General features: G+C 41.7%; 1 protein-coding gene across 1 annotated transcript in view; it reads left to right on the top strand.

The window, feature by feature from the left end:
• LOC143747042 (piezo-type mechanosensitive ion channel component 2) overlaps positions 1-22,115 on the top strand; it is a 148,781-nt gene that overhangs the window by 90,023 nt on the left and 36,643 nt on the right. The window contains 2 exon segments of the mRNA XM_077239493.1: positions 17,328-17,516; positions 18,691-18,892. Of these exon segments, the coding sequence (XP_077095608.1) occupies positions 17,328-17,516; positions 18,691-18,892 (391 nt within the window).

Genomic DNA, 22,115 nt, shown 5'->3' with positions numbered 1-22,115 from the left:
TAATGGACTTCAACAGGTCACAAACGTTTCATGGACCAAATGACAGTTTCAGTGCAGCTTCAAAGGGCTTTAAACGATACCAGACGATGAATAAGGGTCTTATCTAGTGAAACGATCGGTCATTTCAAAAATAAATAAAAAACTTTACGTTTTATAAGCACAAATGCTCGCCTTGCTCTGTTCTGTGATGCACGTTCGTGATCCTGTTCGAACTCGTTCATCAAAATGAACAAATCTTTTTTCGAGTCATTTGTTCGTTGAATGAACAAAATGACTCTGAAAAAGACTCGTTCAAAATGAACAAATCTTTTTTCGAGACATTTCGTTCGTTGAATGAACGAAATGACTCAAGAAAAGATTAGTTCATTTGGATGAACGAGTTTGAATAGGAGAGTCACGAACGACGGTACGCGCTCGCGCTGTGCAAGAGATGGGTGATCATATATATATATATATATGGAACAATAAAAAAAAAAACACTTTACAAAACTCACAAGGAAGATAAAAAGGACATACAGAGTTCAATACCTGAGTTACAAATTGTATGCCAAACTATTGCTGTGCTGCACAAAATGTCCTGTAAACACACACCTGTAAACTATTGTGTGATTCTCTCTGTTCATTCAGATAGGTGATCCAAAGCCCTCAATCTGTAAACTGTTGTCATCAATTGAGTCATCCAGACAAGTTTTAGTGAACACCATCTTGTGAATGTCTCTATATATGTGAATGAAACTCACATTGGCTTGCAGTCCATCCAGTTTGTGGCGAAGTGAGATAACAATACTTCAGAACAGTTTTCCAGTCAGTGGGCTGAATCTTTGAGCTCTATTTAATCTACATTTATTCATTTAGCTGACGCTTTTATCCAAAGCGACTTACATTTGATATATATGTCAGAGGTCGCACACCTCTGGAGCAACTAGGGGTTAAGTGTCTCACAGTAGAGTCGAACCCGGGTCTCTCACACCAAAGGCATGTGTCTTATCCACTGCGCCATCACCACCCCTTGATAATCTGCATCCAACTCCACCACGATTCCTGCATTTCCTGCTTATTTTCCTTTCCTGAACCCGGGTGCTCTCAGAAGGCCAGAATTATTCCTCAGGAATATTTTAAGGAGGATCAACAGAACCAACATTCGAATGCAAACCCAGCAGAAACGCCCTGGTCATCACAGGCACGCTCTCCAACAAGGTGTTTCCATAGCCCATAACTGAAGCCACTCTTCATAAAAAATATCAAACATTTCATAGCAATCACTTTTTCCTTTTATTTTGACATTAGGAAACTGCAGTTCACACAGTCACTTTTGGGTGTTTTATTTAATCATTTTAATGTCTTCTATATGAGATGTCTTTCATCCCAAATGAGTAGTATAATGTAGTGCTTCTCACACTTGGCACCAATATTTTTTTGCGCTTTTGGTCACACGTCACCTAAGATAAGAGTGAGAGTGTTAATTACTTTCTTTCTTAAATTGTGGGGCACCAGCTAAGAGGTTCACCTTGACAGTAAAGAACAATCAAAGATGCTTGAACAAATAAAGTTGATGTAAACTGAAGGGAGTTTATCATTGACCAATAAGAAGGATTCATGAGATGTTAGTAACATGTAAAGCAGAGGAGCTCAATCCTGTTCCTGGAGATCAACCTTCCTGTAAAGTTCAGCTCCAACCCTGATCAAACACACCTGAAGCAGCCAACTGAGATCTTCAGGAGCACTTGATAATTACACACAGGTGTGTTGAGCTGGGCTGGAACTTGTTTGACTCATCATTGTTTTGTATGTTTGAGCCATGTGTTTAAGGTCTGAAATAAAACAAGATGAGAACTGAAATATTCCCAGCACTTTCTGTGATGTAGTATGCTTGCTTATCAAAGGAAGTAATAAGAAAATACTCTTCACATTAAGGTAGTAGCCTAGTGAGAATGGGGGAGAGTGTTGGGGGAATCTTTGAATGTTGAATGTTCGCCGGTTCCCGCCTCCTTCTTCCCTGAATCTTATACCTATAGGTATAAAGGACCTTTTTCGGAACTGCAAAGAACCCTTCTCAAAGGTTCTTTAAAGAACCTATAACAGTTCTTCATGTCACTTTATTAGGTTCTTTGTAGAACCATTTATGTAAAGGTTTTTTGACACCCATAGTAAACAAACATACAAAGAAAATGCAGGAATAAAAATTATTTTATTTTTATGACCTATGGCCAAATGTATTCATTTCATGAATCAGACAAACATTTCATTATACATTTAATTTCAATGAATCAGACGTTTTAATTTAAAACGTGAAGACAGCAGAAACACTAAAATAAACCAGATATCAGCAGAAAACAGACTCAACAAATAAACCAGACTCTACAATAATAAACAGTCCACTCCAAATGAAAACTGCAACTTAAAGTCAAGTCAAGTCACCTTTATTTATATAGCGCTTTTTACAATACAGATTGTATCAAAGCAGCTTCACAGTGATAACATGAAAATAATATAACAGAGTTTGTTTCTAAAAGAAAATTGAGTCAACGTTAAAGTATTAAAGAGATAGTTGGAAGGATGGAGAGAACATGGTTAACAATGCCTGGTTTCTGTTTCGCTTATAATTAAAGGGATAGCACACCCAAAAATGAAAATAATCATCATTTACTCACCCCCAAGTTGTTCAAAACCTGCACACAATTCTTTCTTCTGTTGAACACAACAGATATTTTGAAGAATGTTGGTAACCAGACAGTTGATGGCTGCTGGTGAGTAAATGATGATAATTTTCATTTTTGGGTGAGCCATCCCTTGTAAAATCCCATTGTAAGAGAAAATAGCAGAAGACAGAACTGTACTACAGGAAATTATAAACTCTCTTCACACAAATAGGGACTGGTCCACTCCTTTAAAAACAAAAGCCTCAAAAAACAACAATGTCTTTCTCAGGCACTTTGGGTAGGCGACATTATAGATTTGATACATCGAGTAGAGCAGGCTAACACCCAGGGAAACATCAATGCCCCTCATCTTCAACCATGTCCTCTCCATCCATCCTAATGGAAACACTGCCACTGGCTAAAGGGTTCCCATTCTCGCAGTCCTTTAGGACGATGGCTGGGGTTGGGTGTGGAGGATCCTGTGAAAACAAACACACAGTATTTTATGGTGATTTTTATATATATATATATATATATATATATTTTTTGTTTTAACAATATTATATCTAAAAAGAGCATACTTGGGGCCTATGGTTTCAATGTACTTATTGTGTTGATGTTGTATTGTAAAACACTTTAGCTGCTATTGTGTGATTCGGCTAAGAGGTCTTTAGGAATATTAATATTAATTACAGCTGTAATTACATGCAGGTATTTTTAAAATATTAAGTACAATGAAATCAACAAATTTTGGTGTTGAGCTGAGAGGGTTGTGGTTTGTTGCTCTTTGACATATCTTTCAATGCAGGTTTATATTGTTTCAACAATTTTTGCCTGACCCCTGGGGGCTCCGTATATTTCTGATAATATTTGTGGAGAAACATTACACTGTTTTAATTCAGAATCCTAACCATACATTGTACTAATTATAAGAAATTTATTAAATTAGGTCAAATAAAAAAATAACACAAAAGGTCAATGAATCCGTACCAGAAGTGATAGTGCAATGTAGCAGCTAAAGAATAATCCTCCACCAAATTGCCAGTAATCAGCTGGATACTTGGCTAATCTGAAGGGGGGAAAGAAAAAATTATTCAATGAAAAGTCCTTAAAAAGCAGTTTTGTTTTTTTTTACCATTCCTTTAAACAATCTTAAAATTGATTTAAATTGTTAAAACGTTTGCCATTATAACATTCACACAACATGAACTGAGTAATGTCATCTTTGAGACTGTTATTACATGATTAAAAATGTAAACATACACTTAAAGCATGGCAATCCCATCAGAAATGTGTATAATAGCAACCCAGACAGCATTTACATCTGTGCCAGGTCCGTTTTCGAATCAGTAGATTCGCGCAGCAGTCGCACTCAATATGCAGATCTGCACCAACTCTGCGCCAGACTTGTCTGTAGCTTCGACTGTGACAGTCCGTCCGGCGGGTGCGGCGCCGATCCGGGGCAGACCATACGCGCCACGACTGAATTGAGTCCGCCTGGCGGGTTTGGACCGGATCCGTGCGAGCTGCGCAGACCATACGCGCCACAACTGAATTGAGTCCGCCTGCCGGTTGTGGACCGGAGCCGCGCGAGCTGCGCAGACCGGACGCGCGGGCGGCACCCCACATAAACCCGTTGACAAGAGTGGAAGAGTGCAGGCTGCACCGTCTCTGCTAATTGGTAAGTGCATTATACACGTATAATTTAGTAAGTACATTATAAAAGTAAACTGGTGTTGATTTCATATTAGTCTGTTACATAATCATATTAAAAATAAAAGTTTACAAACGTTTACACTGACATTCTTACAACCTGAGACGTGTCAGATAAGCTGGGTAGTAGCAGGCGGTTAGCTGGTAGTATAGGTTATTTTAAACATCCACAACTAATGTGAACATGCTTTAAGGCTGAATGGGTGATATTTGCTTATTATTCTCCAAAATTGCTGAATATCGTGTCCATTGTGTGTTATCTGCTAAATCGTATAACGTTAGCCTACCCACAAACGTTACCAGCGGTGACCGCTGCTAGCAACTGCAACAATAACAAATTATGACTTCCCACGTCCAAATACAGTAAACTAGTTCGACGTCAGTATCATGTCAATTCTCACTGTATTATACCGGCTGTAGAGTGCGACATATATGTGATATGTCGATATGTTAGCTATCAAACTACCTGCAAATTACTGTTGCTTACCTCCAGTTCGTGTTGCAAAATGGATAAACCATATTAACGTTACCCACGTCTTCTAAGCCACTGCGATGTGCCTCTTTTATTAATTTGTTAAACAAGCTGTTTGTGAAATTGCCTAAAGCGGTTTTTAATTTCCATTGATGACTGATTATTGCAGTGTTCGGACATACTATTTATAGGCTGTTAATAACTTTAATTATAGGTCTATAATTCATTGTATAATCGATCTAACGTTAAATGTTTTTAGATAATTTTCAGCCCAAGCAAAGCTCCTATATAATATTATTATCCTCCCAGCGTGTCTATGCGGTGATGCGCAGTTAAATTATTGCGTGGCATATTAATAATAATAATAGCCTATCAATTTAACAATAAAAGTAGGCCTTCCCTAATAATAATAATAACAACAACAATAATAATAATAATAATACAGTCATACTAATAATAATTTAATGCATAAATTTGAAATGCTAAATCCTCTTAAGACGATCTAGACACGGCAGGCAAAAACATTTTCTCTCATTAGGTTCAAAATTATTTTTTCATTGTGTTCACATATTAGATGGAGAAATAATTACAGAGGGATTTATGGATATCTACTTTTGTTATCCTGTAAATCAAAATATACTGTCTATGAATATGTTGCCCATACCTCTCTATCATTTATCAATCTTTTACTTCTCACTAATTTAGTCTCTTGTTTCCACAGGTGGGAATGCTGGCCTTCATTGGTGGAAGAGATACCAAAAACATCATAACCAACCAAGGCTATTATGGCTCGTAAGTATTATATATAGATGCCTTTCACTTTACTTAATCACCACTCTCTCATTCATTCACTCACTACTCTATGAAGGTAAAAGAGTATCAACACTCTAGAGCACGTAGATGTGAATTTGAGAACTTGTACAATAAATATTCATATTTGTACGTGAACATTTACACTCACAGCTCCAATGTGAAATCCTGTCAAATTAAAATCTGAAGTTGAATGTTGAAATTTGCACTCACAGACAAAAGTCACAAACCTGTATTTTGAATTTGAAGCTGCAGACAAGCAGTCACAAATGTGTAAAATGACATTCACAGAAATACAATGACAGACACAAACTTGTAATATATATTTGCATTTAATCGCAGTACAACCTCAATTAGGCACTTGCAACTTCTCAAATCTGTCACTGCAATTTCAATTGCAAACTTCGCGCCTTGAATTTTGCTACTGTTTTTTCGCAACTCAGTGGCGGCGAGAGAGAAGGGGGGGGGGGGGGGGTGTTTTCTCCCTCCCATAGAAAACGCTTAATGAGGCTTAATGGACCAACAGTTATAAAAAATAAAACACGATTCGTTATAAATTATTAATAAAACACAGGCAGCAGGTTTATTTGCTCTGAACACAAATTTGGTCATATTTAGTCATATTCTGTGCTCATCGGCTTTTCTGTTGATTGCATTATTAGTATTGTGTTTACTGAGTTTTATAATATCATTTATTTCTTTAAACATCAGTCTAATGCATTAAGTCATGTTAGCTTTTCAGAGCGTCCCCCTTTCTCTCTTACTGCCACTGAGTTGCAAGTGCACAAGTTAGTTTTGCAACTTGCACGAAAAGAGTAGCAAAATTCAAGGCGCGAAATTTGAAATTGCAGTGACAGATTTGAGAAGTTACAAGTGTCTAATTGAGGTTGTATTGCGATTAAATGCAAATATATATTACAAGTTTGTGTCTGTCATTGTATTTCTGTGAATGGCATTTTACACATTTGTGACTGCTTGTCTGCAGCTTCAGATTCAAAATACAGGTTTGTGACTTTTGTCTGCGAGTGCAAATTTCAACATTCAACTTCAGATTTTAATTTGACAGGTTTTCACATTGGAGCTGTGAGTGTAAATGTTCACGTCCAAGTATGAATATTTATTGTACAAGTTCTCAAATTCACATCTACGTGCTCTTTAGTGCTGATACTCTTTTACCTTAATACTACTCATTCTACACCACTTTAGTCACATTTATTATTATTTATTTGTGCAAGCATTGTACAATAATGTCATGTAATAAAGAATCTTTGAATATTGGATCTAATATTTACTCTTTGTTTCTTTGCTTTGTTGTCCTTTTTGTACGTCTTACTGGAGCAGTGAGGAAGAATCGCATGTCTGACAAAGCCACAGACACCGAGATAAACCAGTATAACATCAGGTGGTTTAATCTGGCATGCGACCGTGGGGGTGGCCACCGTGCCCGGTCACACCCAACTAATGAGCAATAAATGTGATTAAAATAAAAAAAGTTTTTTGAAAATTACAAATTGTCTGGGTGTTTGTGCCTTAATTGTCTGATAGCCCAAATATGAATCACAGACCAGGGCCAGATGAGCCCCAGATGTAAAATATGAGTCACGGATCTGGGCCAGATCTGCACCACATGTCATGGCATTAATAACTGTACTGGGCCAGTGCTGGCCCAGATCTGTCTCTGATCCGTAATTCCAACCTGTTCCGGTATTGGGCCGTTGGAAAGAATGACCCCGGCCCAGGTCCGTTTAGCGGATCTGCGCCAAATGCTAATGAAGACCTGGCCCAAATCTGGCCCAAATACATTTTGCTGTCTGGGAAGGGAAGCACACACAAAAAAAAGCCAATAGGTAACTTACACCAAAATCAAACCATCAAATAATTTTACCTGCAGCAGCATTTATCCTATTATGACACGTCTGAGGGTCTTTCCCTTAATGGTTTCCAGTGATTAAAGAAAGGACTGATTTCAGTGCCCCACTTCAGCAGAAAAAAAGACAAAAAGTTACTCAGACTTTCTATCAGTAATGTTAAATGTCCTACTTTAAAGATGAAAATCATACTTAACACTATACATTAATCCTAGTGTAGGTTTTTGAACAGTGGTTAAAATTAACTTACTGTAGTTTGTGAATGGGTCTTTCTGTTGGGTGTTCTCCCCCGATAAAAATCTTATTCCAATGCTTGATCTAAAAAATATAATAATAATGTAAACAAATATATTTTCAATATCGTTATCAGTGTTTGAAGAGGTTATGTAAACATACTTCTAACGAATAAATTACGTTTTTTTTTACCTCTTATGCGTTTGAGTTTTAAACTAACGTTTGCTGACAACATTAAACACATAAGGTTACCAACAACAAAACACAGCAATGTCAGATGGTACTAACATTACATTGAAATACGTGCTAATATCGCTACGCTAATGGTGAAGCAGTACAAAAACACACACAGAGATAACTTATTTATCTTATGAGGTTGCAGTAACGTTAAGCCTATGACCGTTACCCGTGTCCCTAAACGTTAGAAAAATGTTTTCTTACCTGATATCGCCTGTATTCCTCCGTTCACATTCCAGCTTTGTTCTTCATTGACATATCAAAATTCGCTCAAAATGTAGGAATTCAACAGGCAGATATAAAATAATCCAGGTCTGACCGAGTAATCAACGCAAGCAGCAGCTGTTTACCGACCGAGAGTAACGGACGTATTTTCAAACTTAAAATAGGCGCGCAGAGCCGCTCACATTCTCATTGGACAGTTTCCTGGAAGACAGACAGATTAACCAATCATGCTCAAAGTAAAACGGCAAAACAACCAATAACAATAGTTTGCGCGAATTAACATAGCGGTGTATTATGTTTTATTTGCAGTCTGTATTATTATTTAATTAATTGGTCAAATTACATGACAGTGTATGAATACAAATGTAATAATGCAATGTAAACTGTTAGGCATGCAGACAAAATTGTAAATTCACACAAAATCACATAAAGCAAAAGGTTTCTGCTGCACACTCTTGAGCCTGAAACTATTATTGTTAATTAATGATAATAATTATATTTTAACATATACATTGAAGAGCTGTTATGATCAAAAAATCATTAAATGCAAATGCTACATGCACGTGAGCTTTTATTTTGACGGAAACTGCAGTCCAGCTTTTATTTAGGCGGAAAACAAGTTTACAAACTCATCTCATTACAGATCTATAAAAAAAATTCTGTAATCATCAACTAACACTTCAAATCTTTTTGTGGCGGTCAGTGCAGAGATTGTGGCATGCCGCCACAAATAAATCATTGTATGGGACACAAATTTACTCCACCATCAATCTCATGTGACCTCACATTGTTGAAGAACCATTTTACAATCTAAAGTACCTCTTGTGCAATGGAAAGGTTCCTTGGATGTAAAAGGTTCTTCATGGAACCATATACCCCAACAAAGAACCTTTGAAGAACCTTTATTTTTAAGAGTGTAGTTACAAATACATTTTATTAACAAAAAGGTAAACAAGAGTAATCAACACAAGTGTTAAAAGAATACCATGAATGATAAATTAATTAAGTGCATAAGATGCATAAAATGCAAGTGATTAAGTTGGGTGTGGCTACGGCAGAGTTACGGTATCTTTTGGAAAGATAAACTGTTGTTTCTCTGAAACTAAAAAGGTGGATAACCTTATTATGTATCAACTAAATACATTTTTCAGATTATCTGGTGCCAGAATCCGTTTTAACAGCATTTTTCCACAGCACTGATGCCACTTAACATCTGTTCCCCTTCAGGGACTACCGCTGCGTGAAATCGCAGTGGGAACGCCCTCAGCGTGACGCGTCTGAAGCATGAATAAAATCAGTCAATGGAGAGAATGAGCGTACGGCGAGTGACGTCATCGACCAGGAAGCTATAAATATCCCCAATACACAACACGCCAGCTTTTAGTTACTTCAGCAGCTCTGTGTGTGTCTGAATCTGTCGATTGTGTTTGTCTGTTTTGTCAGGAGTTTTCACTATATATATTTTATATAAAAAAACCAATATGAGCGAGCAGTATAAGAAGTGTGTTCCCCCCTGTACTCGGCACATCACGGGTGGGGATTCACACGAGCTAAGTGTGGCTTGTTTGGGAGTGCAGCAATGCCCAGTCGGCTCTCGAGGGAGTCGATTGTCAGCATTGCGAGCGTTTTCCCTTGAGAACTCTGCGCTCGCGGTGATCGCTCTTCGAGGAGAGTGATTTGCTGCGAGCTCCCCGAGGCTCGGGTCCCGCTTCTGTTGAGGCAGAGCGGCGGCGCTTGTCTTGGGGCTCGCAGATGGATCTCGCTGGCGACGTTGAGACGGGCTCCGCCCTATCTCAGCTATCTCCGACGAGATCTAGTGCCTCTCACCCGGCTCTGGAAGCACGCGCTGCGGCGGTTACTTCTGCCCGGGTGGAGGCACATGATGATGTTGAATTGAGATTTTCCAGTTCTGAGGAGCTGGATGTCGAAAGTTTATTATCAGAGAAAACTAGTTTATCACATTATACTGCAAATGAAGAAGGTTTGATGGATGTATTATCTCGGGCTGTTGAAAAGCTAAAAAAAAAAAAAAATAACAGTATCGAGTGGCCAGCTGATAGACAGGTTTCTAGAATTAAAAGCAATCTAGATGATAGATTTCTGTCTGCACGACCTCAACCTTCTAGCCGGTGCTTACCGTTCTTCCCAGATCTTCTGCTGAGTTTTCAAAGACCTGGGTTAGACCGGTTTCAAGCAGAATTTACACAAATCAGTCCAATGCTTATGGTAACATTGTTGGTGCTAAATCTGCTGGTTATGTGACGATACTGTAGGCGGAGGAGACGCTTGCGAGCTATCTCTCTCCTGCTTCATCGTCTTCACTTAAAGCACCGGCTCTTCCACCAAAAAATAAATAAATAAATAAATATATATACCTCTGTGCTGGTGGGGAAGGCTTACTCGGTGGCTCGGCAGGCGGCTGCATGTTTGCATACGATGACTTTTATGCAGGCTTTTCAGGCCGACCTGCTCAAAGGAAATCTGAGGGGGCTCCCCGCCGAGAGAGACTTGCGTTCACCTCCCTTAAGGGTGCCCTGTCTCTCCCGGCGCCCTCAGGGGCCCGTCCTACTAACCCTGCCGAAACAGGGCGTAGAAGGGTCTGGCGAGTGCTTTCCCGAGGGACGCTCGCCGCCTCTAAGGAGGGTTCTAGTGTGTTCAGACCAGTCGTTCCCTGCCGGTGCGCCGTTACAGGGCACTGTGTCTGTCACGCAGAATGTTCAACCAGAGCAAAGTCTTTCGTCGAGTTCGTCTTCAAAAAGAGCACAGCAGAAGCGGAGTGTCACGTCTCGTGCCCCCCTGCAGAGAAACTGGAGGGACGAGGCGGGGTGCTCTCCGGCGCGGCCTTCTCGGGGCAGGACTGATCTGAGGACAGTCATTGTCGCCAGAAAGGCCGCGTCGAAAAAGTCCTGACGGGCTGAACGTCAGGACTCTGAGGGTGGTCCCCATCGGGAAAAACTTGAGTTCACCGCACAAAAACACGGTGCCCTGTCTTTCTCGATGCCCTCAGGGGTCTGTTCTACTAACCCTGCCTATACAGGGCATAGAGAGACTCGGCGAGCGATTTCCCGAGGGACGCTCGCCCCCTCCAAGGAGGGTTGTGGAGTGCTCAGACCAGCTGTTTCCTGCCAGTATGTTACAGGGCGCTGTGTCTGTCACTCGGGATGTTCATCCGGAGGCCAGCCTCGAGAGGCTGGTTCCCTTAGTAGAGTTCCTGGCGGAATGGGTCCCCCACCCAGCAGGGAGTTAGGATACTACTTCATCGAAAAAAAAAAAATCCTGACGTGCTGAACGTCAGGGTTCTGAGGGTGGTCCCTATCGTGAAAGACCTGAGTTCACTGCACAAGAACACGGTGCCCTGTCTTTTCCGATGCCCTCAGTGGTCTGCTCTACTAACCCTGCCTTCACAGGGCGTAGAGAGACTTGGCGAGCGATTTCCCGAGGGACGCTCGCCCCCTCCGAGGAGGGTTGTGGAGTGCCCAGACCAGCTGTTCCCTGCCAGTACGTTACAGGGCGCTGTGTCTGTCACTGGGGATGTTCAAATCAGATCCGAGGACTGGTTTGTCATGATAGATCTAAAGGACGTTTACTTCCATGTATCTATCCTCCCTCAACACAGGAAGTTCCTGAGGTTCGCTTTCGGGGGCGAAGCGTACCAATATCGGGTTCTTCCGTTCGGCCTAGCACTGTCACCCCGAACATTCACGAAGTGTACGGATGCTGCTATAGCCCCGCTGAGGTTACAGGGCATCCGCTTTCTGTACTATATAGACGATTGCTTGATTCTAGCTCAATCGGAACAACAGGCGGTTCGGCACCGAGATGTCGTTCTTGCTCATATCAAGTGACTGGGGCTGAGGCTCAACGCCAAAAAGAGTGTTCTTTCTCCATTACAGAGAACCACTTTTCTAGGTGTAGTGTGGGATTCAACGACGATGCAGGCACGATTGTCACCTGCTCGTATTGCTTTGATTCTCGCTGCAGTAGATCAGGTCAAGCTAGGCCAGTCATCCACTGTAAAACAGTTCCAGAGACTGCTAGGTCTCATGGCAGCTGCGTCCAACGTGATACCTCTTGGCCTCTTGCACATGAGACTGTTACAGTGGTGGCTCAGGACCAAGGGATTCTCCCCGAGGGGAAATCCGCTTCGCATGATCGTGAGTTTGCGACGGTGTCATCACGCCCTGATCATGTGGAAAGATCCTTGGTTTCTGTCCCAAGGCCCTGTGTTAGGAGCTCCTTGTCGTCGCGTTATGCTAATGACAGATGCCTCTCTCACGGGTGGGCTCAGGGTCTGTGGGAGGACCATCATCGTCTTTGGCACTTAAACTGCCTAGAGATGTTGGCGGTGTTTCAGGCTCTGAAACACTTCCTCCCAGACCTAAGGGGCCACCATGTTCTTGTCCAGACAGACAACACATCGGTGGTTTCTTATATCAACCATCAGGGGGGTTTGCGTTCTCGCCCGCTTTACAAACTGGCACGTCAGATCCTTCTATGGTCCCAGGGGAAAATTCTTTCTCTGAGAGCTTTTATCTCCCGGGGTATTTAAATCAGGGGGCAGACATCCTGTTAAGACAAGGGCCGAGGCCCGGGGAATGGAGTCTTCACCCTGAGGTGGTGGAACTCCTATGGAAACATTTCGGTCTTGCCGAGGTAGACCTATTTGCTTCTCGAGAAACATCACACTGCCCGCTGTGGTTCTCTCTCAGCCATCCAGCCCCGCTGGGGTTGGATGCGATGGTACATCCGTGGCCGAGGTCACGCTTGTACGCTTTTCCCCCGATCGCTCTGCTCCCAGGAGTTCTGGAGAGGGTTCGCCGGGACGGGCTCAGTCTCCTGCTAATAGCCCCGTTCTGGTCGGCCCGGGTATGGTTTGCGGACCTAGTGTCTCTCCTCAACGGCTCTCCCCTAGAGATACCGATCAGGAGAGATCTGCCCTCTCAGGCGAGTGGGTCGATCTTTCACCCCCGTCTAGAGCTATGGAGGCTGTGGGCTTGGCCTCTGAGGGGGCCCAGCTCATAGATTCTGGTCTCTCGGCTGAGGTCGTTGAGACCATCCTCCGATCCAGAGCTCCCTCCACGAGGAAGTTATATGCCGCGAGGTGGAAACTTTTCACCTCTTGGTGTGGAGAGCGCCAGCAGGACCCAGTTAACTGCCCGGTTGGTACAGTCCTGGATTTCCTGCAGGACCGTCTCTCCACAGGGTTATCCCACTCCACACTGAAGGTGTATGTGGCGGCCTTAGCTGCTTACCACACCCCTTCAAGTGGAGGTTCCCTCGGGAAACACCCGCTTATGTCTCGCTTCCTTCGTGTCACCTTGAGGCTGAGGCCTGCAGTTCGCACAAGGGTACCAGCTTGGGATCTGGCCGTCATCTTAGAAGGTCTCTCCCTTGCTCCTTTCGAGCCCATCGAGGAAGTTTCGGAAAAGTTTCTTACTCTAAAGACTATCCTTCTTCTCGCTATCTCATCTCTAAAAAGAATTGGAGATATTCAAGCACTTTCGGTGGCTCCCTCGTGCCTGGAATTTGCTCCTGGTTGGTTAAGGCCTTTCTCTTTCCGAGACCAGGTTATGTTCCTAAGGTTCCAACTGTTTCAGTTAGACCTATAGTTCTGCAGGTTTTCTGTCCTCCGCCTTTTCTGACGTCAGACCAGGAGAAAATTAATTTGCTGTGCCCAGTTTGGGTTTTGATGCTTACGTCCACAGAGCTGCCCTGTGGAGGAGATCGGAACAAATGTTCGTCTGTTTGGGTCACCTAAGAAAGGGTGTCCTGCATCTAGAAAAAGGATGAGCAAGTGGGTGGTCGAGGCCATCCCACTTGCTTATGGTTCGGCCCATCAGCCTTCACTTTGGCTGTAAGGGCTCATTCCACCCGGAGTATGGCTGCTTCTACAGCTCTTCTTTCAGGAGCTTCTCTTCAGGACGTTTGTGATGCGGCAGGCTGGTCCTCACCGCACACTTTCGTTAGATTTTATTCCCTCGATCTTAGCTCCACTCCCGGGGCTCAGGTTCTCTCGTCGGTTTGTGTCTCCTAATGACACACGACGGGGATTTGGTCGTATGGGGATGTGGGTATTGCGTTCCCACTGCGATTTCACGCAGCGGTAGTCCCTGAAGGGGAACGTCCCGGGTTACGTATGCACGAAGGGACGGACGCTGCGTGTCCTGCCATACTCTCGGCATCCCCTTGGGTCGCTGCTTCAGTAACTTTTAAGCTGGCGTGTTGTGTACTCAGGGGATATTTATAGCTTCCTGGTCGATGACGTCACTCGCCGTACGCTCATTCTCTCCATTGACTGATTTTATTCATGCTTCAGACGCGTCACGCTGAGGGCGTTCCCACTGCGATTTCACGCAGCGTCCGTCCCTTCGGGGAACTAGGGTTACATACGTAACCCGGGACGTTTTCTCTCCTAATCTGCGCTCCCTTACTGTATTTTAATATATGACCGAATGTCCAATAAAGATGTTCTCATTTACATATTTTCTGTCAGTCAACAGAACAAGTATGATATAGTGACTGACTACATGTTAACGAGCAGTCCAAAATGTCACTAGATTTGTTGCTATATAAAAAAGCCACTAAAGGGATCTGAAAAGTCACTAAGTTGGCAACACTGCCTAGAATCCGGCACACGCAGATGAGGATCTGAAGTAGGAGGAGAAGGTCCTTAATGTGAAACACGCAGACCTTGAAGCACCTTGTACCAGTACCTTGAAGTGGAGGTTTGCTCTCCTGGGCTTAACCTTGTTGCAAAAGTGTTTGTATGTCTTCTGCCTTTCTGGGCCAGAGACTCACAACTTGGACAATCTGCTTTTGTCTTTTAGGCATGCAGACACGGGACGGGCTGCATCTGTTATTGTCTTGCTGGACAAAGACTATGGACAGTTTTTGTTAATGTCTCTTTCCGCATAGGCTGGAGACTCAGAACATTGTCATCTCAGTTGCTGCCTCACAAGTTGTAGACTCAGAGCATGGAATCTGAACTCAAAATTTGGATGTATCTGTTAATGTCTTTCCCTCAAGGGCTGGGGACTAAGAACTTTGTATTACTGGTATTAAGGCAGAATTGTTATAATTGTATGTACAATCTAACATAAATCTAATAGACTATTTTTATTTCAGCTGTAGCTGTCATAAATGGTACTGATATGTGTAAGGGTTAATGCCCGACGAGGTGTCCATTGTCAGGTTTTAATGGACGACGGCGAGGTGTGAACCGGCCGACGCGCAGCGGAGGACGGTTGCCTCCGCTGAAGTGCGGAGGCAATCATTGTTGTATTAGTAGTACATTTTTTCTTTCTTCAGCAGCATCCCAGTCGTCAAAGTTGTCATATTCTCCATAAATGTTAAAAGAAATAACGAAGTCGCTCATTGTTGTATTAGTAGGCTATGTAATATCTAACTAACGTTAGATGTTTGTTTTGATAGAGCAAATTGTTAACGGATACTTTGACTGCATGTTGCTATGGTTACTCACAGCTGTTGTAGGCGGCACATTTATTTATTAATTTCGAATGGTAAACAGGCAGTTTCACCAGAACTACTTTACTAGGTGTCCTCTATCACTTTTTAACGGACACCCTGCAGCCAATCAGAATCGAGTATTCACCCAGACCATGGTATAAATCTAGTTATTATTCCCCACCCTCCAAGGGTGCAATCTAATGTTCATTTTAAATATATAAGCCTGTATGAGTTTATGGACCAACAACTTGGAGATCTAGGATTGTGGTTTGATTCAGAGCACACAGTAATCCATGTATGAAGAATGGTGCCCAGAGGTTGTAGGATCATTTTTCGCATGCATTTCTAGTGAAGTGTTGTAGTCTTTAAATATTCCCTTCATTTTGACCAAAGCTAATTAGATCATTAAACATTAGGTTATGCTGCTTTGAAAGTCTGTTACTTGTGGTGAGGCAACAAGGCAGCTGCCTTAGCTTTCTGATGCAGACTGGAATTTAAAACACTTTTAAATTAAATACAAAACATGATCCTCGAAACAAAATGACTAAACCATAACAGATAAACACAAAAGAAAAACAAAAGCTTTACAGGTAACACCAGCAGAAACAATGGAGCAGAGAACATAGACCTGAAATGTTTATCTTTTTTCCCCTTTCTTCATCTCTCCCCACTCAGCTCACAGTTGTGGTGAAGTACTTTTTCCAGTTTGGCTTCTTCCCATGGACTACATCAGCATATCGTGGCATTAATGCAGCGGAGGACGGTTGCCTCCGCTGAAGTGCGGAGGCAATCATTGTTGTATTAGTAGTACATTTTTTCTTTCTTCAGCAGCATCCCAGTCGTCAAAGTTGTCATATTCTCCATAAATGTTAAAAGAAATAACGAAGTCGCTCATTGTTGTATTAGTAGGCTATGTAATATCTAACTAACGTTAGATGTTTGTTTTGATAGAGCAAATTGTTAACGGATACTTTGACTGCATGTTGCTATGGTTACTCACAGCTGTTGTAGGCGGCACATTTATTTATTAATTTCGAATGGTAAACAGGCAGTTTCACCAGAACTACTTTACTAGGTGTCCTCTATCACTTTTTAACGGACACCCTGCAGCCAATCAGAATCGAGTATTCACCCAGACCATGGTATAAATCTAGTTATTATTCCCCACCCTCCAAGGGTGCAATCTAATGTTCATTTTAAATATATAAGCCTGTATGAGTTTATGGACCAACAACTTGGAGATCTAGGATTGTGGTTTGATTCAGAGCACACAGTAATCCATGTATGAAGAATGGTGCCCAGAGGTTGTAGGATCATTTTTCGCATGCATTTCTAGTGAAGTGTTGTAGTCTTTAAATATTCCCTTCATTTTGACCAAAGCTAATTAGATCATTAAACATTAGGTTATGCTGCTTTGAAAGTCTGTTACTTGTGGTGAGGCAACAAGGCAGCTGCCTTAGCTTTCTGATGCAGACTGGAATTTAAAACACTTTTAAATTAAATACAAAACATGATCCTCGAAATAAAATGACTAAACCATAACAGATAAACACAAAAGAAAAACAAAAGCTTTACAGGTAACACCAGCAGAAACAATGGAGCAGAGAACATAGACCTGAAATGTTTATCTTTTTTCCCCTTTCTTCATCTCTCCCCACTCAGCTCACAGTTGTGGTGAAGTACTTTTTCCAGTTTGGCTTCTTCCCATGGACTACATCAGCATATCGTGGCATTAATGCAGAGCGTCCATTCGCAGTACCTAACATAGCTGGAGTTGAGAAGAAAGATGGCTATGTCCTGCTAGACCTCATCCAGTTAATTGCTCTGTTCTTCCATCGCTCCATCCTTAAGGTACTCCACCTTCCCAGAAATCTACAAAAGACATTGCAGTTTATGATCTGTATGTTTTATCGCAAGGACACAATAAATTGGGTAAAATATTCAATTTTTAATTAGAAATGTTTCATCAGTATTTCTCATTATTTAATTAATTTTAACTGTTTATAACCAACATTTTTTTCTTAACCTAAAACCATCTGAAAAATGTGTGGCCCTACCTACATTTCTGCAAAACTTCCAAGCCGTACCTATACATACAATTATAGGCAGTTTCTAGCTGAAATGAATTCTAGGGACTGTAAAACACAGACTACTTGAATTGCTTGTATGATTACAGAGGCAGAAGCTTCTGAGGATGATTTGTTCCACTCTTTCCGCTCTACTCGATCGTGCCGCCAACGAGTCTCACGACAGTTATAGCCAGGATAAGTGGAGACTCCATCCCCTGGGGTTCACCTGGGTCATGACCACTCCGGGACCGCTCAGTTGCCTCTCCGGTTTGGTCTCCTTGCCAGTGTTTCTGTCCGAGCGGACTACCCTTGGACAGACACTGGCTCTCAGCTGCCCCGGGGGCCTGCAGAAATGCATTTTCCCAGTGAGCCTCCTAAAAGCGACTGTGACTCATGGTCGCCTGGCGCCTGCTCAAGTCAAAGACGTATTGAATTGAGATTAATGTTTTAAATCTTACCCGTTAAATCCATTTTGTACAGCGGACACAACTCATCCAGACAAGATGATCACAACAATATTATCAAACTCTGTAAACAATAAATCAACTCTGATTTCATTTTCAAATCAATCAAAAATGGTGACGCAAGACGGCAAGTTGTATTTTAATGAAATGAGAGTGCGCGTCCGTTGTAATATATGGATGTGTGCGCTGTGTTATAATGTGTTGCTATTGACGACGGTTATTATAAGGAAGGAAATGCCACAGAATCTTGCTTTAAAAAGTGCATTGAGCTACTTGTTTTATTTGTTGTTTGTTGATTTTCAAATATAAAACTTCTTGAAATGTTTTCAGTATGAGCATCAGTTCTTTTTGAACACTTTCATCTCGTTTTAATAAAACCATGATAATATTGATAATCACGATAATTTTGGTCACTATAATCGTGACATGAAATTTTCATACCGTCCCATCCCTACCAGTTAGATTTTTGTGGCTTTGTTTTTTTGCCTCCAGTGTCATGGTTTATGGGATAACAAGGAGGTGGAGATGCCAGACTTCTTTAAAAAGCTAAAGAGGAAAACAGAGAAAAACAAGATGACTGGAGGATCAAGACGACGAGAAGAAAACACAAGTAGACGAATTCCCTTCATTCCTCTTCAGGCTTCATTTTCTTCTTTCCTTCGGAGACAGAGAGCAGAGAATTCTAAGAGACAGGGTAAGATCTTTATATGGAAATCCATGAGGAATATACTGAATAATAAATAAATAAATAATATATATATATATATATATATATATATATATATATATACACATACACAGTAGTCAACATTTAAAGTGGATCAAAAAAGTTCATCAAAGTTTTCCTAAGACAAGAACGGGTATTGTTCAAAATGTATAAACTTTGATGTAAGGTTTTGATCCAATTCAAATGTTGACTACTGTGTATGTGTGTGTGTATATATATATATATATATAGGTAGGTAGCGGTGACTTTTTTAACCGGGTATGCTGGGTGACTCGTACATCAGAAAAGCACTGGTGCATGTTAAATGGGTTTATAATAAGCGCGTTCGCCCTAGACAGTGATAGCTGCTCAGTTGTTTACTCTCATAACACATGGCAACACAGCTAAAAGTTTCCTAAATTTGAGCATTTATTGAAAGTTGCCTACATTTTGATGCCTTCACAAGCACCCGTAAAAGCTGTTGAGTTGAAAGGGGGGTTTGTTTGCAACATATGCCGTATTTTTTTTTATTCCACTAGGTAGGTTTGGGTATCGGTTGGGTTTTATCTGATACCAGTACCTACTCTGTATTTTTTAAATGGTTACGGTGCTTAAACGGTTCATGAAACGGTACTTAAGAAAACAAAATCGCACACACTATGTCAAAAAAAATAATACCCTTTTATTTACAGGGCCAAACTGGACACAATATTAACTTATATCTTTAAACAATATAAATACAAGTAACATATGGTAATAATAAATAAACCAATATAAAATAAAAATTCACATTTACATAATATCAAATAAAACAATATTGTATCAAACTATGTAATCTAACCAGTCTAATCTCGACATGCCTCCAGGTTCTCATGTTTTGTCTGCTTTAACCAGTCATGTAAGTTATCTGGTCGTTGTACTAGTTACGGCAGCGCTTAGCTTGGCGAGTTTGATATTTCGTTCCCACTGCGTCTCAGCTACGCAGCGTTGAGTGAACCTATGAAAGAGAACGTCTCTGGTTACTGGTGTAACCTACAGGTATGTTCTCTGAATAGGGAATGAGACGCTGCATTCGCTGCCAAACTCCCCGCGCTGCCGACAAGCTTCCTTTTTCGGCAGAGAAATCTGAGGAGCAGATGATGCGCGCGCGAATATAATATGACAACGTAAGAGCATCCAGGCGGCGCCCGCGCCATCAGCCAATGCATTTAGCGTGATTCTATATGGGCGTCAGACAATCACAGACAGGGTGTTCTGACGCGTAATTTTACACGTGAAATGCAGCCAAACCTTGGAGCTTTTTGTCTTTGGCATCTTCATTAATTCCCTTGCTATCAGCAGACCTTCCGGGAGTCACCCGCATATTGATAACGGCTCCCTGATGCCCGCAAATCAGTTAAAATCTCCCGGAATCTAGAGCGAGCGAGCAAGAGTGCGTGTGGCAGACAGAACAGACTGTGCTCCAAACCCTATAGTGCCCCCACGGCGGAGAAGGAGAGAGAGAGAGAGCGAGAGACCTTGTGTGTGTGTGCCTGATGACACAGAGAGTCAGGAGCCGAAATCAGGCACCGAAATTTTCATTCTTATTCGGTCTGGTTACTACCGTTTACGTCAGAACCGGTTCCCTATTGGCACCGCGTTTCGGTACCCAACCCTGCGCATTAAATCCCCCATATGCCAGCAAACCAATGAGAACACGGGACAGTGATGACGATACATAACAACAGAGCATACGTGGCAAAGTTGCTGTGGATCCCCATAGCCGGAACTACCAGTGAGTGGCAGATTTGAAGAAAATTACGGTCGTTTAGCAAATAAATGCCTAAGAGTTACATACGTATTACTAACATTTTATTGTGTAAGTTTTATGATACACTTCAAATGTATATGTATAGTATATAAAGTAATTTTTAGCATTAATACTAATCAGCGAGTCCATTTATGGCTTGGGAATGCAGAGCATTCGCAGCTTATATGGACAGTAAGCCACTGATATACACTGAACAAAATTATAAACACAACACTTTTGTTTTTACTCCCATTTTATTTATGAGCTGAACTCAAAGATCTAAGACATTTTCTATGTACACAAAAGGCCTATTTCTTTCAAATATTGTTAAAAAACCAGTCAGTATCTGGTATGACCACCATTTGCCTCACACAGTGCAACACATCTCCTTCGCATAGAGTTGATCAGGTTGTTGATTGTGGCCTGGGGAATGTTGGTCCACTCCTCTTCAATGGGTGTGTGAAGTTACTGGATATTGGCAGGACCTGGAACACGCTGTTGTATATGCCAATCCAGAGCATCCCAAACATGCTCAATGGCTGACATGTCCGGTGAGTATGCTGGCCATGCAAGAACTGGGATGTTTTCAGCTTCCAGGAATTGTGTACAGATCCTCTAACATGGGGCCGTGCATTATCATGCTGCAACATGAGGTGATGGTTGTGGATGAATGGCACAACAATGGGCCTCAGGATCTCGTCACGGTATCTCAGTGCATTCAAAATGCCATCAATAAAATGCACCTGTGTTTGTTGTCCATAATGTATGCCTGCCCATATCATAACCCCACCGAATTAACCAAAGAATTGCATAACCATAATTCTTTGGTTATGCAAACCGAGTGTTGCAGCAGCTGTCCGGGTGGCTGGTCTCAGACGATCTTGGAGGTGAAGATGCTGGCTGTCCTCGGCTGGTGTGGTTACACGTGGTCTGTGGTTGTGAGGTCGGTTGGATGTACTGCCAAATTGTCTGAAACGCCTTTGGAGACGGCTTATGGTAGAGAAATGAACATTCAATTCACGGGCAACAGCTCTGGTGGACATTCCTGCAGTCTGCATGCCAACTGCACGCTCAAAACTTGCAAATTCTGTGGCAAATAACAAAGGTGTTGCATTTTTACTTTTGTTCAGTGTATAAACTCACACACACACACACACACACACACACACACACACACACACACACACACACACACACACACACACACACACACACACACACACACACACACACACACACACACACATAACGCATATATTACATTCAAAAATACTTGTATATACACAATGACACATTTTGCACAGGCCAGTTTGTCCTCTATTTGTTTTGTTCATGTCGATTTTTGTATGATATTATACATAAGTATTTATATATATATATATATATATATATATATATATATATGTATGTATATATATATAT

The sequence above is a fragment of the Siphateles boraxobius genome, unplaced genomic scaffold, assembly GCF_051911475.1.
Source record: "Siphateles boraxobius isolate OS27281-9 unplaced genomic scaffold, OSU_SipBor_1 100, whole genome shotgun sequence".
Classification (NCBI taxonomy): Eukaryota; Metazoa; Chordata; class Actinopteri; order Cypriniformes; family Leuciscidae; genus Siphateles; species Siphateles boraxobius.
The sequence above is the reverse complement of the archived record's forward strand: the minus strand, read 5'-3'. Positions and strand labels throughout refer to the sequence as shown.